At 42.5% G+C, this 19,207-nt stretch overlaps 1 protein-coding gene across 1 annotated transcript in view; it reads left to right on the forward strand.

Moving 5' to 3' along the window:
* PAPSS1 (3'-phosphoadenosine 5'-phosphosulfate synthase 1) overlaps positions 1–19,207 on the forward strand; it is a 155,741-nt gene that overhangs the window by 101,890 nt on the left and 34,644 nt on the right. Inside the window, exons 8-9 of the mRNA XM_040329653.1 lie at positions 4,315–4,520; positions 10,666–10,801. Of these exons, the coding sequence (XP_040185587.1) occupies positions 4,315–4,520; positions 10,666–10,801 (342 nt within the window). The remainder of the gene's footprint in view (positions 1–4,314; positions 4,521–10,665; positions 10,802–19,207) is intronic.

The raw sequence follows: 19,207 nt of genomic DNA on the forward strand, positions 1-19,207 counted from the left end.
ATCCCTTGTAATGGAAAAAAGCATGACAGGTCCTCTTAAATATGAGATCTGGGGTCAAAAAGACCTCAGATCTCATATTTAGACTAAAATGCAAAAAAAAAATTGTCTCTTTAAGAGGCTGGGCGGGACTGACGTTTTGACGTCACTTCCGCCCAGCAGAGCTATGGGGACGGGCGAAGGAGATTTTTCCTTCAGTCGTGCGCAGGTCTGGAAGTGGTTAATGAGTGAAATTTTTGATCCCCTATCAGTCGCCAAGATTTCTGGCTCCCAGGTGTCTTCTCTACAAGTAATGTGCTGAGATTAGGAGTACTCTCTTAAAGAGAGTGCTCCTAATCTCAGCTTGTTGCCTCTATAAAAGACATCTGTCCACAGAAGCAATCAATCAGATTCCAATCTTTCCACCATGGCCAAGACCAAAGCGCTATCCAAGGATGTCAGGGACAAGATTGTAGACTTATACAAGGCTGGAATGGGCTGCAAGACCATCACCAGACCGCTTGTTGAGTGTGTGACAACAGTTGGTGAAATTGTTTGCAAATGGAAGAAACACAATATAATTGTCAATCTCATTCGGTCTGGGGCTCCATGCAAGACCTCACCTCGTAGAGTTTTAATGATCATGAGAACGGTGTGGAATCAGCCCAGAACTACTCGGGAGAATCTTGTCAATGATCTCAAGGCAGCTGGGACCATAGTCACCAAGAAAACAATTGGTAACACACTACACCATGAAGGACTGAGATCCTGCAGTGCCCGCAAGGTCCCCCTGCTCAAGAAAACACATGTACAAGCCCGTCTGAAGTTTGCTATCGAACATCTGAATGATTTGGATGAGACCAAAACCGAGCTCTTTGGCATAAATTAGCTGTGTTTGGAGGAGGAGGAATGCTGCCAAGACCCCAAGAACACCATGCCCACCGTCAAACATGGAAACCTTGTGCTTTGGGGTGTTTTAATGCTAAGGGGACAGGACAACTTCACTGCATCAAAGGGACGATGGATGGGGCCATGTACCGTCAAATCTTGGGTGAGAACCTCCTTCCCTCAGCCAAGGCATTTAAAATGGGTTGTGGCTTATGGGGAAGCACATTAAGGTCCTGAAATGGCCTAACCAGCCTCCAGACCTTAATCCCATAGAAAATATGTGGAGGAAGCTGAAGGTTCGAGTAACCAAGCGTCAGCCTCGAAACCTAATGACTTGGAGAGGACCTGCTAAGAGGAGTGAGACAAAATCTCTCCTGACGACGAGGTAACGTGACTTTATGCCTGAAAACGAACCGCTTAGGTGTAACTGCAGCTTTAATGTTACTTAAAAGTGGTTATAAAGGCTGAAGGCTCATGCATTCTATGCATAAAGGTAAAATACCTGTTTGCTGCTCCCCCCCACAGGCCCCCTAATACTCACCTGAGCCCTATCTCCATCCAGCGATGTGCACGAGAGACTCGGCTGTCCAGGAACTCCCTCTCCTTATTGGCTGTGATGCTAGCGGGCTCCAACTGCTGTCATCACAGCCAATGAGGAGAGAGCGTGGGGGAGCTGCGGCTGTGTGTCTTATGGACGCATTGAGCAGCAGGTCAGGAGCGAGCACTCAGCGGTGCCTCCAGGGAAATCGACTTGGGGAGTATAGATAAACATTTGTCCCAGGCATGTCGGAATCTACTGTTGATTGACTCACTACCGCTGCTGAAAATCTGTTCCAAGCATCAACTACTCTTTTGGTAAAATAATACTTTCTAAGATTTGTTTTGAGCTTTCCTCCTGCTAGTTTGAGATCAGGCAGGAGGCACATTTAAAACGTTACTATCTATGTTACTCCTGGTAGAAGCAAAGAGTGGAAGCCTAGTGTAAACTTCAGGTCACGATGTAAATCTTACAAAGGCACTCCCTCCTTACCTCCATGTGACAGCACTGGGTGTCTGATTTAGGCTATACTGCTGTCAGGAAGAAGGGCAGTGTACTTGGTGTTTTTCTTCCCACGCAGCAGTAAAGAGATAGTGAAGGAAAGGCAAGCATGTGTTGCTAGTGGAGGCCCCATTAAAGCCAGTTCATGTTAAAGGGTAATAATGATTACCGTATTTGCCGGCGTATAAGACGACCCCCTAATTTTCCAGCCAAAATGTTGGTTTTGGGATACACTCACCGTATAAGACTACCCCCTTCCTACTAGTCATGCCTCGCCTCACAGTGCCACCATTACATGCCAGACTGTGCCCCATTACATGCCAGACTGTGCCCCATTACATGCCAGACTGTGCCCCATTACATGCCAGACTGTGCCCCATTACATGCCAGACTGTGCCCCATTACATGCCAGACTGTGCCCCATTACATGCCAGGCTGTGCCCCATTACATGCCAGGCTGTGCCCCATTACATGCCAGGCTGTGCCCCATTACATGCCAGGCTGTGCCCCATTACATGCCAGGCTGTGCCCCATTACATGCCAGGCTGTGCCCCATTACATGCCAGGCTGTGCCCCATTACATGCCAGGCTGTGCCCCATTACATGCCAGGCTGTGCCCCATTACATGCCAGACTGTGCCCCATTACATGACCAGACTGTGCCCCATTACATGACCAGACTGTGCCCCATTACATGACCAGACTGTGCCCCATTACATGACCAGACTGTGCCCCATTACATGACCAGACTGTGCCCCATTACATGACCAGACTGTGCCCCATTACATGACCAGACTGTGCCCCATTACATGACCAGACTGTGCCCCATTACATGACCAGACTGTGCCCCATTACATGACCAGACTGTGCCCCATTACATGACCAGACTGTGCCCCATTACATGACCAGACTGTGCCCCATTACATGACCAGACTGTGCCCCATTACATGACCAGACTGTGCCCCATTACATGACCAGACTGTGCCCCATTACATGACCAGACTGTGCCCCATTACATGACCAGACTGTGCCCCATTACATGACCAGACTGTGCCCCATTACATGACCAGACTGTGCCCCATTACATGACCAGACTGTGCCCCATTACATGACCAGACTGTGCCCCATTACATGACCAGACTGTGCCCCATTACATGACCAGACTGTGCCCCATTACATGACCAGACTGTGCCCCATTACATGACCAGACTGTGCCCCATTACATGACCAGACTGTGCCCCATTACATGACCAGACTGTGCCCCATTACATGACCAGACTGTGCCCCATTACATGACCAGACTGTGCCCCATTACATGACCAGACTGTGCCCCATTACATGACCAGACTGTGCCCCATTACATGACCAGACTGTGCCCCATTACATGACCAGACTGTGCCCCATTACATGACCAGACTGTGCCCCATTACATGACCAGACTGTGCCCCATTACATGACCAGACTGTGCCCCATTACATGACCAGACTGTGCCCCATTACATGACCAGACTGTGCCCCATTACATGACCAGACTGTGCCCCATTACATGACCAGACTGTGCCCCATTACATGACCAGACTGTGCCCCATTACATGACCAGACTGTGCCCCATTACATGACCAGACTGTGCCCCATTACATGACCAGACTGTGCCCCATTACATGACCAGACTGTGCCCCATTACATGACCAGACCGTGCCCCATTACATGACCAGACCGTGCCCCATTACATGACCAGACCGTGCCCCATTACATGACCAGACCGTGCCCCATTACATGACCAGACCGTGCCCTTACCTTATCCTAAGAAATGCGAATCGCGGCCGTACGTTTTTTCAAAAGCCGCGCCTCTTACGTTTTCTGTTCCGTGATAGGCGGAACATTCAGCTTCCCAGGAGGCACTGTGTTCAGTGTTCGCCTATCACCGAGGACGAGAGGGCCTCCGTGATAGGCGGACACCAAACACAGGACGAGAGGGCCTCCGTGATAGGCGGAAACTGAACACAGTGCCTCCTGGGAAGCTGATTGTTTCCGCCTATCACGGAACAGAAGACGTCGGAGGCGTGGCTTTTGAAAAATCGTAGGGCCGCGATTCTGGGATAAGGTAAGGTTAGGTTACCGGCGTATAAGACGACCCCCGACTTTTAAGAAGATTTTAAGGGGTTAGAAAGTCGTCTTATACGCCGGAAAATACGGTATCACCCTAGAGCGCACGGAGAGTGTTTGTTTATAAATTGGGATTTATTTTGAATATTTGAGTTGCATTTGTTTATTGCATTTCCATTGTACAGGGGCACATTTCTTTCTTATATCTTTGTATGGTCTGTGCAAAATAATATTGCTACTAAAGTATATATTTTTTCTGGAGTTTGTCATCCTGAAATCCAATTGGTAATGTATTAAATTTTCACAGGGGGTGTCATCAATTTATCTGTACCGGTTGTGCTGACGGCTACCAATGAGGACAAGCAAAGGCTTGATGGCTGCACAGCATTTGCTTTGGTATATGAAGGCAGAAGAGTGGCTATATTACGCCATCCGGAGTTCTATGAGCACAGAAAAGAGGAACGTTGTGCTAGACAGTGGGGGACGACATGTAACGATCATCCATACATTAAGGTGAGACCTTAGCCCTTTAAGATTACATTTTTACATTTTTTTTTTGCTCGATGCAAATATATAATAGAAATGAACAACAATGTACTGTTGGGCCAAGGGTAATTTTTTTTTGTGTTGGCGTACGATATGCATTTTGCAGAGATGATGTGTGAGGTTGGAGATCCCAGATTGTATAAGATCTTGTATACGTGTCAGAAAATCCCCTTTCTCGTCTTTTTTTTTTTTTTTAACCTCAATTTTTTTTTAAGTTGCTGGCAATGTTCACAAGAATTCCACTTGTGGAATTGTCTTCCTTTCATTTTCAGGTCAGAGTATTTGTAGACTCAAGGGAATGGTCTGCATGAGATACAATAAGGACTGATATGACACTGGTAGCTAGATTTAGGATGGCGAGCGCATACTTGCGGCGGCGTAGCGTATGGCATTTAGGCCACGCCGCTGTTAGTTAGCGAGGCAAGTACATGATTCACAATGTACTTGCCTGCTAAGTTACAGCGGCGTAGCCTAAAGCGGGCGGGCGTAAGGGCGCCCAATTCAAATTAGGCCGAGGGGGCGTGTTTTATGATAATTAGGCTTGACCCGACGTGATTGACGTTTTTTTGGAAATGCGCATGCGCCGTGCGCCTACATTTCCCAGTGTGCATTGCGGCTAAGTCCGCTGCACGCGCCTATTGATTTCGACGTGGACATAGACAACGTAAATCCCTATTCACGGACGACTTGCGCAAACGACGTAACATTTTCGAATTTCGACGCAGGAACTTCGACCATACTTAACATTACTATTCCATCTATTTGATGGTATAACTTTAGGCCTGCTAATGCGCTACGTAAACGGCGTATCTGTACTGTGTCGGCCGGGCGTACGTTCGTGAATAGGCGTAACTACTGATTTACATATTCTATGCCGACCGCAATGGAAGCGCCACCTAGCGGTCAGCCTAAAAATTACACTTTAGGATACGAGGGTGTAAGACACTTACGCCGCTCGTATCTGAGCCTAATTTAAGCGTATCTGGTTACCAGAATACGCTTAAATTCTGACTTAGGCTGGTGTATCTACTGATAAGCCAGCCTAAGTCTCTCTGAATCTAGCTATGGGGGTTATTTACGAAAGGCAAATCCACTTTGAACTCCAAGTGCAAACTGCACTTGAAATTGCACTGAAAGTGCAGTCGCTGTAGATCCGAGGGGGACATGCAAGAGACTTAAAAAACAGCATTTTAGCTTGCACATGATTGGATAATGGTAAATCAGCAGAGCTTCCCCTCATTTCAGATCTTCCCCTCAGATTTACAGTGACTGCACTTATTCCAAGTGCACTTTCAGTGCAATTTCAAGTGCACTTGTAGGGGCAGATCCACATATATTTAGATAGGTGCAGCGTATCAGAGATACGCTACGCCCCCGTATTTTACCTGGCTTTAAGTCGAATCCAGGAAGATTTTGCGCCGTAAGTTACGGCGGCGTAGTGTATTTCTGGCAGCGGAATTCAAATCGGCGATTAGGGGGCATGATTCATTTAAATGAAGCGCGTCCCCGCGCCGATTGAACTGCGCATGCTCCGCTTCAAAATTTCCCGCCGTGCTTTGCGCGAAATGACGTCACAACAACGTCATTTTTTTAACTTAGACGTGACTTACGTCCATCCCTATTCACGGACGACTTAGGCAAAAAAAAAATCAAATTTCGACGCGGGAACGACGGCCATACTTAACATGGCAAGTCTATCTATACGCCGCAAAATAGCAGCTTTAACTATACGCCGGAAAAAGCTGACTAGAGACGACGTAAGAGAATGCGACGGCTGCGCGTACGTTCGTGGATCGTCGGAAAAAGCTCATTTGCATACCCGACGCGGAAAACGACGCAAACTCAACCCAGCGGACGCCGAAGTATTGCATCTCTGATCCGAAGGCATACGAAGCTGTACGCCTGTCGGATCGAACCCAGATGCCGTCGTATCTTGGTTTGAGGATTCAAACTAAAGATACGACGCGGGTAATTTGAAAGTACGCCGGCGTATCAGTAGATACGCCGGCGTACTCTCTCTCTGGATCTGGCCCGTAGTTTTTACTTGTAGTGCAAAGTGGATTTGCCTTTCGTAAATAACCCCCAATGTATGCTCATTCCTCAGTACATTCTAACCATTGATTGCTGTGTATCTGGGCCATGTACTCTTACAGAAAGCCATGATTTTCTCTACAAACGGTCTCCCGTCCTTTTGTTTTTTGGCTTGAAAGCAGTCGCATAAAAGAAAACATGTGCTTGTTCCCCAAGGGTTTGTATGTTTGTTTTTATTTAACTAGATACTCCCAAACTGTGGTAGCTTTCAGTGATGGTTCCAGTGTTTTTCTGTGTAGTTTTTTAGTCTTTACTATTTTAGGAATTTGAGAAATAACATTATGGAAAACATCTAAGAACACCAAGGCCTTGTACTATATATACCATTATGGGAAGGACTGCATTCTCTCAAGCTAAGAACCATATATTTCCCCATTTGGGATTTTATAGGCAATATTAACACATTGTATTAAAAGCCATACATGTCAGTATTTATTTAGTAACAAAACCAATAAAGTCCTTAAAAAAAAAAAAGGTAACACGGCTGATTTTTAAACCTACATAGTGCAATACACTACAACCATAGGAATGCCCATCCCTGGTTAACACTATCTTCTGACATGAAGACTTGTGTGCAGGAACAGCCAACACATTTCAAAGACAAAGCGCTCCTTCAGGGGTATATAAATGAAGGGTACAGCATGTTTACAACATAATTAACTTTTTTTTGGAATATGGAACATACACTATATTACCAAAAGTATTGGGATGCCTGCCTTTACATGCACATGTGCTTTAATGGCATTCCAGTCTTAGTCCGTAGGGTTCAATATTGAGTTGGCCCACCCTTTGCAGCTTCAACTTTTCTGAGAAGGTCGTCCACAAGGTTTAAGAGTGTGTCTATGGGTAAGTTTGATCACTCTTCCAGAAGCGCATTTGTGAGGTCAGGCACTGATGTGGCCGAGAAGGCCTGGCTTGCAGTCTCCGCTCTGATTCATCCCAAAGGTGTTCTATCGGGTTGAAATCGGGACTTTGTGCAGGCCAATCAGGTTCCTCCACCCCAAACTCGCTCATCCATGTCTTTATGGACCTTGCTTTGTGCACAGGTCTAAATCGTTTGGTGGAGGGAGGATTATGGTGTGGGGTTGTTTTTCAGGGGTTGGACTTGGCACCTTAGTTTCAGTGAAAGGAACTCTTAAGGCACGTCAGCATACCAAGACATTTTGGACAATTTCATTCTCCCAAAGTTTTGGGGATGGCCCCTTTCTGTTTGAACATGACTGCGCACCAGTGCATAAACAAGGTCCATAAAGACATGGATAAGGAAGTTTGGGGGTGGAGAAACTTGACTGGCCTGCACAGAGTCCTAACCTGAACACGATAGAACAATTTTGGGATGAGTTAGAGCAGAGACTGTGCAAGCCAGGCCTCGTCCAACGTCCGTGCCTGACCTCACATATGCGCTTCTGGAAGAATAGTCAAACATTCCCATAGAAGCACTCCTAAACTTTGTGGATAGCCTTCCCAGAAGAGTTGAAGCTGTTTCAGTGCCTTGAAAAAGTATTCATACCCCTTGAAATTTTCCACATTTTGTCATGTTGCAACCAAAAACGTAAATGTATTGGGATTTTATGTGATAGACCAACACAAAGGCGCACATCATTTTGAAGTGGAAGGAAAATTATAAATTGTTTTCCTAATCTTTTACAAGTAAGTATGTGAAAAGAGTGCATTCGTATTCAGCCCCACTGAGTCAATACTTTTTGTAGAACCACCTTCGCTGCAATTACAGCTGCAAGTCTTTTTGGGTATGTCTCTACCAGCTTTACACATCTAGAGAGTGACATTTTTGCCCAGGCTTCCTTGCAAAATAGCTCAAGTTCTGTCAGATTGGATGGAGAGCGTCTGTTAACAGCAATTTTCAAGTCTTGCCACAGATTCCCATTTGGATTTAGGTCTGGACTTTGACTGGGCCATTCTAACACATGAATATGCTTTGATTTAAACCATTCCATTGTAGCTCTAAATGTATGTTTAAGGTCGCTGTCCTGCTGGAAGGTGAACCTCTGTCCCAGTCAAGTCTTTTTCAGACTCTAACAGGTTTTCTTCTAAGATTGTCCTGTATTTGTCTCCATCTATCTTCCTATAAACTCTAACCAGCTTCCCTGTCCCTGCTGGAGAAAAGCATCCCAACAATATGATACTGCCACCATCATAGGCGTGCGCACAGGGTGTGCCAGGTGTGCCCAGGCACACCCTAATCACCCTGTGCCGCACAGATTCCCCCTACTTCCCTTCCCCTTTCTCCCACAGCGCCGCCGGCTTCCCTCCTCTCCTTTTCCGCTGGCTGTTGCTGCAGAAATGTTTTCGGATGAGTGGGTAAAGGGGACGGTAAATATGTAATTTACCGGCCCCTTCCCTTTCTGATGGAACATTGTGAGTTATCGGTAATACGTGTTTGAGCTTTCGGGTGCACACCCTAATGCAATAGGCTGCGCACACCTATGGCCACCATCATGTTTCACGGTGGGGATGGTGTGATGTGCAGTGTTAGTTTTCCGCCACACATAGCGTTTTTCTTAGTTCAAAAAGTAAAATGTTGGTCTCATCTGACCAGAGCACCTTCCACATGTCTGCTGTGTCCCCCACATGGCTTCTCCCAAACTGCAAACAGGACTTCTCATGGCTTTCTTCTTGCCAGTCTTCCATAAAGGCCTGATTTGCGGAGTGCCTGACTAATAGTTTCTTATTAGATTCTCCCACCTGAGCTGTGGATCTCTGCAGCTCCTCCAGAGTTACCATGGGCCTCTTGGCTGCTTCTCTGATTAATGCTCTCCTTGCCCGGCCTGTCCATTCAGGTCGACTACCATGTCTTGGTAGGTTTGCAGTTGTGCCATACTCTTTCCATTTTTGGATTATGGATTGAACAGTGCTCCGTGAGATGTTTTTTTTCTTTTATAACGTAACCCTGCTTTAAACTTCTTCACAACTTTATCCCTGACCTGTCTGGTGTATTCATTGGCCTTCATGATGTTTGTTGACTAAGGTTCTCTAACAAACCTCTGAGAGCTTCACAGAACAGTTGTATTTATACTGAGATTACATTACACACAGGTGGACTCTATTTACTAATTAGGTGACTTCTGTAGGCAATTGGTTCTACTAGATTTTAGTTAGGGGTATCAGAGTAAAGGGGGCTGAGTACAAATGCATCCCATGCTTTTCATATATTTATTTGTAAAAAAAAAATGAAAACAATTTATAATTTTCCTTCCACTTCACAATTATGTGGCACTTTGTGTTGGTCTAACACATAAAATCCCCCAAAAATACATTTAAGTTTTTGGTTGTAACATAGCAAAATGTGGAACATTTCAAGGGGTATGAATACTTTTTCAGGCACTGTATAGCTGCAAAGGGTGGGCCAACTCGGTATTGAATCATACAAACTAAGCCTAGGATGCCATTAACTTTCATGCTATTCTTGTTCTGGGGAGAACTCAAACTGTGGGATTTTCTTTTACTTTACTTGTGTGGTTGCCATTCTAATGCTTCTCCATTCTATGCAAAACTAAAAAGAAAGTTTTGCCTTTAGTTTTACTTTAACCAATCACCTTGGAATGATTACATTGATTGCATGTCCAGGTGAGGAAATGTTACCTTTTTTCATGAGGAATGTTAGAAAAATATAGTGCGGATTTTCAGCCTTGATTTTATAAATGTTAGTGTCTATCCAAGAACCGTTTAGAAATATTTATGGCATTTGCGCTTATTTTACGAGCTGTGGACTCCACAAAAGGGCTGTCTTTGGAGAGAAAATTCCCTGTTTCTTTATTTTACCATAACTGCTATTATTTGCTTTACAACAGTTTTTCAATTAATAATATGAAATTCCTAATAAAATTTTCTTTCTAAGTAAATATCTAATGTAGTTCTCTAGTGGAGTCTGAGTATGTGATAATTATGTGGGGAAGCGAGGTTATCTCTGTAGAGGTATGGTGGTTGTTTTCCTTCTATTACAAGAAGAAAATGTGTTATGAGACCCTTGCCTGTCAGCTTACTTTTGATGCCTTTGCTGCAGATGGTGATGGAAAGTGGAGAATGGCTGGTGGGGGGAGACCTTCAGGTCCTTGACCGTATTTATTGGGGTGATGGCTTAGATCAGTACAGACTGACACCAGCTGAGCTCAAGCAAAAGTTTAAAGACCTGAATGCCGGTAAGTTTATGGAGGACTTTTTTTATATTTTGCTTTATACGCTGCCAAGAAAAGGACAGAACTGATGTTTATAATTATAAATGTGCTATTCGTACTCTTTGAGTGGTGCACCAATTTACATAGTGACATTTTACAATGCAGCGCTGGATGGAATATGTTATTATATGCCCCTTTTTAATCTTCTCTTACATATCTTTGTTTTGCAATAAAATTGCTAAGCCTCTGCATAAAGATATACAGCCCTTGCAGCTGCATATGTGAAAGAAAAAAACATTCTGGGGGACTAATAAAGAACCCTTATGCCTTGTACAAACGATCGGAATTTCCGACTGACTTTTTCCATCGGAAATTCCGACCATGTGTATGCCCCATCGGACTTTTTCCATCGGAAATTCCGACCATGTGTATGCCCCATCGGACTTTTTCCATCGGAAATTCCGACCATGTGTATGCCCCATCTGACTTTTTCCATCGGAAATTCCGAAGATGTGTATGCCCCATCGGACTTTTTCCATTGGAAATTCCGACCATGTGTATGCCCCATAGGAAATTCCAACCATGTGTATGCCCCATCGGACTTTTTCCATCGGAAATTCCGTCGTAATTTGGATAGAGAACATGTTCTCTTTTACTCCAAAGGAATTCCGTCGGAATTCCGATGTGATTTTGGCCGGGCCAAAAGTCCAACTGTGTGTACGGGGCATTAGATGGAGAAGAGTGAGATGAAGCTCTAAAGCTAGCTATACACTGATCAAAATTTGGTCAGTCCAGGAGATATCGATCGAATTTCAAGAAGTGCCTGGGTTCCCCCACTTGACAGAAGCTGTTTTAATTGACTACTGTTGAAGGGACATGTTGGAAAAAATTTCGATCCTTGTATTCTGAAATCGAGTAGGGGTGTGCTATTCAAGCAAACAAGCGAGGTGGATGGAGGCATCCATCCGTTTTTTTTTCTTGGGTTTTTTCCAACTAATCAGCCAGCTGACAACAGTGTATGACCACCTCACAAACCTTCATTTCATGCCTATTTGTCTTTCTAAAAGAGAAAAAAAACGTCCTATAACCTCTTGTCCACAAACCTGCTGTACCTTTTACTATTTAATTTGGTCATGTTCTAAAATTGAGGACTATTGGCAGGAAGTGATTAAATATTTCTAATCAAGACTTGGGCTCCCCAATAGCTCTAGATTTAAATGCCTGCCTACTGAGGGTATTTAACACTGCAGACCTAGATGGGTCCCATAGTATTTGTTGGCAGAAAGCATATCGTTAAGCTACCTACTATTTCAACAAGGGAAGAGCCCAGAGGTTGCCCTTCAAGATGCAATAAAATATGGGGAAAATGGTTATCCTTGGCCACTACTTGCTTTTAATTCGCAGAAAATACGATTTTTCCAATTTTAAGCAGAATAACCTAGATTCTTTTGCATGTGTGGATAACTTTTTTTTTTTTTTCAATTCAAAGGTTTTATTTTAAAAAATAAAGTTGTGTGTAATATTTGCCTGTATAATTTATATGAGAATGATCTAAAGCGAAGATATTTAAAAAAAAAAACTCCCTATTTTAAAATTTGAGAAAGAAAGGGGAAACTCTATAAGGGTTTGACATAAATAAAAGTTTTCATTTAATGAATTTTTTAATGAATTTTTTAACTAGTATAAAGTAGATCATAAATTGTAGATAACATTTACTTCAGTAAAGAGCTGTATATCATTAAACCGTTGCCATTTATTTATTTTTTTATCATAAAATACAGTTTTGTTTGTTCTTTTTCTCTCAACGCTACTGATCACTTCTAGCCTTTTTTAGCCGCTTCCTGTCTATATGCATTTGCCCCAGCTTTTGACTGCACCTAATGCTCACAAGCGGCATCCTCATTGTGACAACAGTGCATGCACAGCCGCTTATGCTGGCTGCTGATGTGAGATCATTGTACGGTTTTATAACTACTTCTGAATTTGAAGCCGGATGCAGGTACACATTAGGTCCCTGATATAAACCAGCCTCTTTTTCCTTGGTGACATACGTCGCAAAACCTACCACTTTTCAGGATTCATGTTTATATATCATATAAGGTTTTGTCTGAATGGGGCCTGCATCTTTACCCTCACTTTCATTCTCCCCACTAGCAATACAGATTATTATTTGCACTAGAATTCTATGTCTCTTCCCTATGGGCCATTCCCATTTGGAACTATTGCTCTTGGGGTGTCAGGGAATTATTGCTTGTACCTAGAATTAAACAGGGGACATTACTCACTGAGTTTCAGGAGTGATCTATTCGTCCTTCTTTTTTTGTTTGTTTTTTTTTGTTTGTTTTATATATTTTAGTAGATATAGGCACTCTTTATGGGGACACACCTCTGTGTGCCTGTATTGACATGTTTAGTTATAAGATATTGTAGAACAGGGTTCCTGTAGTTTATTAGACATATATTTAGTTTCAGGTGTGTATATTAGTTTTACCAGAGGCTCCAGACCAGGAGGAAAGTTGAGTCAGCTATTTATTTTATTTGGATGCGGTCAGATAATTTGCGAATGTCTAATGGCCATTTTATCTATGACCAGCCTTGCTTGTGCTCTGCTTACTGGTTTCCTGATGACATAAATAGAATAAAAATAAATAAAATATAATCACATTGCAGTTTAAAGTATGCTACCATTTGGGGAGTCATTGGATTTGGACTAACCTTGATACTATAAATATTGTACTATGGAATTTCATAGCTGTAACCAAAACCTTTACCACATCATCAGGATTGTTCCTTTTCATTTCAGTCTCGCACCCTGTTACCATTAGCAGAATTATGTCTTTTGTACTTATGTTTCTTGTTTTGTTTATCAAACTAAAAATATCTGTCAAGTTTGGATTTTAGACGGCGCCTGTTATTTGTTTTTGCCAGCATGGTATACATTTTCTGGTTTGTAAAATTTACTTGAGAAAAAAATTATTTAATATGTTTAAAGAAAAGAGCCCCTTGTCACTTTTTTGTCTTGCAACTGGTTTTTGTTCCAAGTTTCCAGGCTTGTTTTATTAATCACAAACTCCAAAACACTTAGGTTACTCATATTTCATAATGGTTGTCTTTCCACGGATTTGTAGCCCATATAATTATAAGGAAGATCCAGCCTTAAAATTTGAGTTAAGAGTCATTTATCATGAAATATTAAAAAAATTCTAGATTTAAAAAAATAAATAAAAGTGTATGACTGTCCTGATAATGTTAGCAGGAGCATCTAAATTACTTCACTGTAGAAAAATCTCATAACTGTTTCTTAGACCATTTTCTCACTGGGGCATTTTTCAGGCGCTTTAGCGTTAAAAATAGCGATTGTAAAGCGCCTGAAAAATGCCTCATCTGCAGTCCCAGCGTGAAAGCTTTCACACTGGGGCGGTGCGCTTGCAGGACGTTAGAAAAAGTCCTGCAAGCAGCATCTTTGGGGCAGTTTGGGAGCATGGTATACACCGCTCCTCCATCGCCCCTGCCCATTGAAATGCATAGGCAGCGCTGCCAAAGCACCTGCAAAGCGATTGGGCAGCGGTGCTACACAGGCAATTTTAACCCCTACTATGGGGTTAAAAGCGCCTCGCTCCCACCCGAATAACAGCGGTAAAGCACCACGAAAACTAGTGGCGCTTTACCGCTACCACCCTCACTGCCCCAGTGTGAAGGGGCTCTTAATCAGTTTTTATTGCCATGTGAACTACCTATGTCGTCTTATTTTATTTTATAGCATTGTTAGAAACGTTTGCCTTTTTAGTATATTGAGGGAAAAAGAGGTAATAAAAACATCAGAAAAATGTCAGTTCTTCTTAATCACTAATGAGTAAGGAATAACAATTAATAGAAACATGATTTGCATATGGCATTTAGGCAGTAGACAAATTAACATTGGTATCCTCCATTTGTTTACACAGTATTTTTAGATCATCTTTTAAAAGACTGGTAACGTGAATTTCAGGTATGGGTTTTATTGCAAATTAACATGCCTCCAGCTTGGATCAATGTAAATATGCCATACCTATGGGATTGCCATGAAGCGGAGAATCCCTATAGTAGTCACCTGTACTATAGAGTTCACCCCTAGTCTGAGTCTTGTTCCAAGCAGCTGCATAGTGACCCCAAAGGGTCACCTCCTAACACAGGTGCCATTTACATAGCATCTTGCAGTTTTTATCAAAGCATTGTTTGATTGGACGAGGTGGAGATTGTGATGTCACCAACTTGCCTCTCCACCTCGTTCAGTGAGAGAATGCTTCACAACGGTCCCACCATTAATGATCTATACATACTTTGTTTCAAGTGGTAGCTATGTAATAAATCCATACCTAGAATTCAGCTTTAACCACTTAAGCCCCGGACCATTTGGTTGGCCAAAGACCAGAGCACTTTTTGCGATACGGCACTGCGTCGCTTTAACTGACAATTGCGCAGTCATGCGACGTTGCTCCCAAACAAAATTGATGTCCTTTTCCCCCCACAAATAGAGCTTTATTTTGGTGGTATTTGATCACCTCTGCATTTTTATTTTTATTTTTTGCTCTATAAACTAAAATATTATAACAAAAATAATAAACAATATTTTTTAATTTTTGCTATAATAAATATCCCCCAAAAATATATAAAAAAATTGTTTTTCCTCAGTTTAGGCCAATACATATTCTTCTACATATTTTTGGTAAAAGAAAACGCAATAAGCGTTTATTGATTTGGTTTGCGCAAAAGTTATAGCGTCTACAAAATAGGGGATAGTTTTATGGCCTTTTTTATTAATCATCTTTTTTTTTTTTCTTTTGTTATGGCGGCGATCCTGACTGCGACATTATGGTGGACACATTGGACACTTTTGACGCCATTTTGGGACCATTGTCATTGATACAGCAATCAGTGCTATAAAAATGCACTGATTACTGTAAAAATGACACTGCCAGTGAAGGGGTTAAGTATGTCTTAGGGAGCCCTTCTAACTGTAGGGAGGATGGGCTGTGTGTGACATGACACTCTTTACCGCTTCCGATTACAGGGATCTGTGATCAGTGTTCTGTCACTCGGAAGAATATGGAAATGCTTGTTTACATTAGCATTTCCCTGTTCTTCCTCTCCGTGAAACGGTCGCGGGTATCTATGCGGACACCCGCGCTCACACTCACGGAGCTCGCGATGGGAGCGCGCCAACAATGACGCATCTTAAAGGGCAATGTATATATACCTTAATCTGCCCAGCCGTGCCATTCTTCCGACGTATATCGGCGTGACGCGGTCGTTAAGCGGATAAGAAAGTAATATGCTGCCTGATGATTTTCGGGGGCTTGTGTTAGTTTGCTGTTTTCATTTTATATAAAAGTTTCACTCTAGGAACATGTGGCCTGTTCTGAACAGTAATATGCAAGCTTGGAACTGTTGGCTGCATTGGATACCAGTTTCCATTTCTCATAAGTTGCTGTGAAACCGCTCTATTTGTTGCATTGCAGTTAGCAGAAATCGGTAGGATTGACTTGGATTAAAACAAACTGATGTGAAAAATATGTTTGTATAACTAAAGTAGAACTCCAGCCAAGACATTTCTTGAAGTTTTGGATAGAGCAAGGAAAATTTGTATTCTTTTAGCATGATTATTAGTCTCTATCGACACTTCCTGTCCTATTTAGCATCAGAACATCCTGTTAAAATGACCATTAGAACTTAGTTTTTTCTCTCATTATATATTGTGCATTATGGTATTACTATATCATATTAGAATTTTTTTTTTTTTTAAATCTTAAAGCCAACTCAGGGCAAAAAAAATGTTGCTTGTATTTGTCTAAGGGAGATATGATCCTTCCTTCACAAGACTGGTCTCTGCAGTTCCTGCACCCCGCGCTCTAGTGTTCTTGAGTCGTGGACTGTTCCTAACATAATCAAGCCCAGAGTAGGCTCCATAAACCTGCTCTGAATGTGAGGACACCAGGAACAGTCCACCGCTGGATTGCAAGGGAGCACCATTTACAGATGGAGAAGAGGAATATGTGAGTATAATGCCCAGTACACACGTGGGGGATTTCCGACGGGAAAAGTTACCGTCGGAAATCCGAGAACCTGATTGGTCAGTCTTTCCCCCTACACACGGCCGGTTTTCCCTACAGGAAAACTGCGACGGAGCTTTGGTCGGGAATTCCGGCCGTGTGTATGCTCCATCGCAGTTTTTCACATAGGAAAACTGCCAAAAAGTGCCGGGCAAAATAACTTAACCCTTGCAGTGTGGGCAGTCCCACTGTAAAAAAAAAAAAAACGTTGCTTTTTTTTTTTTTTTTGTTCCTTTAGGGATTAAGGTACCATTGAGCAAACCAATGCTTTGAGATGAGTAGATGTTTGACATTTTTAGGAAGCCTTTTGTTATCAAGATCTTGTATCTTCAAGATGAAATAGGAGGATTAGCAGGAAGCATATGCATTTTCATATGTCATAAGACTATTAGGCATTCCATGTATTTTTGGTTACAAACTATACAAATAAACATTTTTTTTTTAAAACATTAACAAACTCAAATTAGTTTACTTAAATTTTGCTGCTCTTTCTACATCTGTTATTGACAATAAGACTAGGTCCCCTTTAAGAGTTTTCTAGATGTTGGCTTCTGGATAACAAGTACCATATATATATACATATAAAAATGTGCCAATATAGCATTTCTTTTCATAGCACAACATGTTTCCTGTAGTTAAGTTTTAGATCCTTGAAAGAGTTCACAGGAGTTCTTTTAAAGGAATCTGTTTATCACAGCATCAGTACTTTATTATGCCTTTCCTCTGCCTAGTTACCTTTTTAATGGTTGCATTTTACATTTTAACAATAAAAGTACAATTCCAGTCCTCTGAATGAACATGTGTTCTAATGTGTTGTATGTGTTATTCTTCATAACCATTGACTTTCTGCCTTGATTATTTTTCTAGGCTCTATTTATTGACTGCATATGTCCATAATTGTATTTACAACTGCATATTAGACAACTAAATTATTTATATACTATATATTATATATTTATACAAATTTGAATTTATCAAAAGGGTGGAGTGAGAAATTTGCATTTAGCAGTTGTAAGAGATAACTAATGCAGTAGTGATAAACAATATAGGAGATCTCTTTGTAGTCCATGACATCACCAAAGGACCACACATGATATTTGGTGTATGTAGGATTACAGAAAGCTGCAAAGGTGCTACATGCAAACTTGCTACAGGCAGGGCTGTCTTTAACGTGAGGCAAAAGGGGAAGCTTCCCATGGCCCAGTCATTGTTGGAGGGCCCAAAGCAGCTGCACCTAGAGCCCGCCGGAGTTCGGCCACCTCTGGCGCTGGTCAGATGCTGGGTGCTTGCTACTGTCGCTTGTCTGATGCATGTCTTTTGATGGTGAACAGCTGTTTGGGGAATCCCTTGATAATTTAATCAAGGAAGTAAGTGGAGGTAAGTTACTCCTACTGCACAAGAAAAATCTGAAGTTTCCTACTCCCGTGGCTTCTTCCTCTACTAAAAGAAAGGGATATTTCCGGTCTCCAGGCATTAACCTCTAAAAAGTGTTAACACTTCCTTTCTTTGCAACCCCCTAGTCTGCCAAGCCTTCTCAGAAGCCCCCCTCACAAAGGGATGCCCCCATTCCTTGAGGTGTGGTGATGTCTATTGGCCTATGCGCCAGTCTGGATCCGAGACATCTCAGGCTTCTGGGGTCAACCTGCCATTTCAAAGGGGTACAAAATAGTTTCTTTAGCTGCCAATCTTTGCTCTTTACCATCTAATCTGTCAGCTTCAAACCAAAGAAAGGCAGATTTGATGACTTCCTCACACCTACTATGCAACGAGCACAAGGAGTGGTTTCGCTAGTTTCTTCAGAAGAATGGCATCAAGTTTTCTATTTAAATATATTCACAATCTCAAAACTACATGGTGGCATACGTCCAATATGGGACTCAAAATGTTTAAACCGATTTCTTCTGTACCAACATTTTAGATGGAATCTGTGAGAGCTGTCACTGCTTCCCTCAGAAAAGGGGAATTTCTTGCATCAGATGGAAAACATCAAAAGGAAGAGTGCATGAAGATTAGAAAGTGGACACAAACAGACAAAAAAAAACATAACACGCTTACATCTTAAAGCGGAGTTCCTACCAAAATAAAAATATTAAAAGTCAGCAGCTACAAATACTGCATCTGCTGACTTTTAATAATCGGACACTCACTTGTCCCAAGGTCCAGCGATGAGGGGGGAAGAAAGCCCTGTTCGTCTCCCCCCTCCTCTCCTCTCCGCAGTGTCTGCATCACTACAGCTGGGAACACACTGCTCATGCGCAAGCCGTGTTGCGCACTGTGATTGGCCAAGCAATCATCTGGGACCTTTGACATGTCCCAGATGATTGCAGAGAGGGAAGGGGAG

This window comes from Rana temporaria, chromosome 1, assembly GCF_905171775.1.
Source record: "Rana temporaria chromosome 1, aRanTem1.1, whole genome shotgun sequence".
NCBI classification, from domain to species: Eukaryota; Metazoa; Chordata; class Amphibia; order Anura; family Ranidae; genus Rana; species Rana temporaria.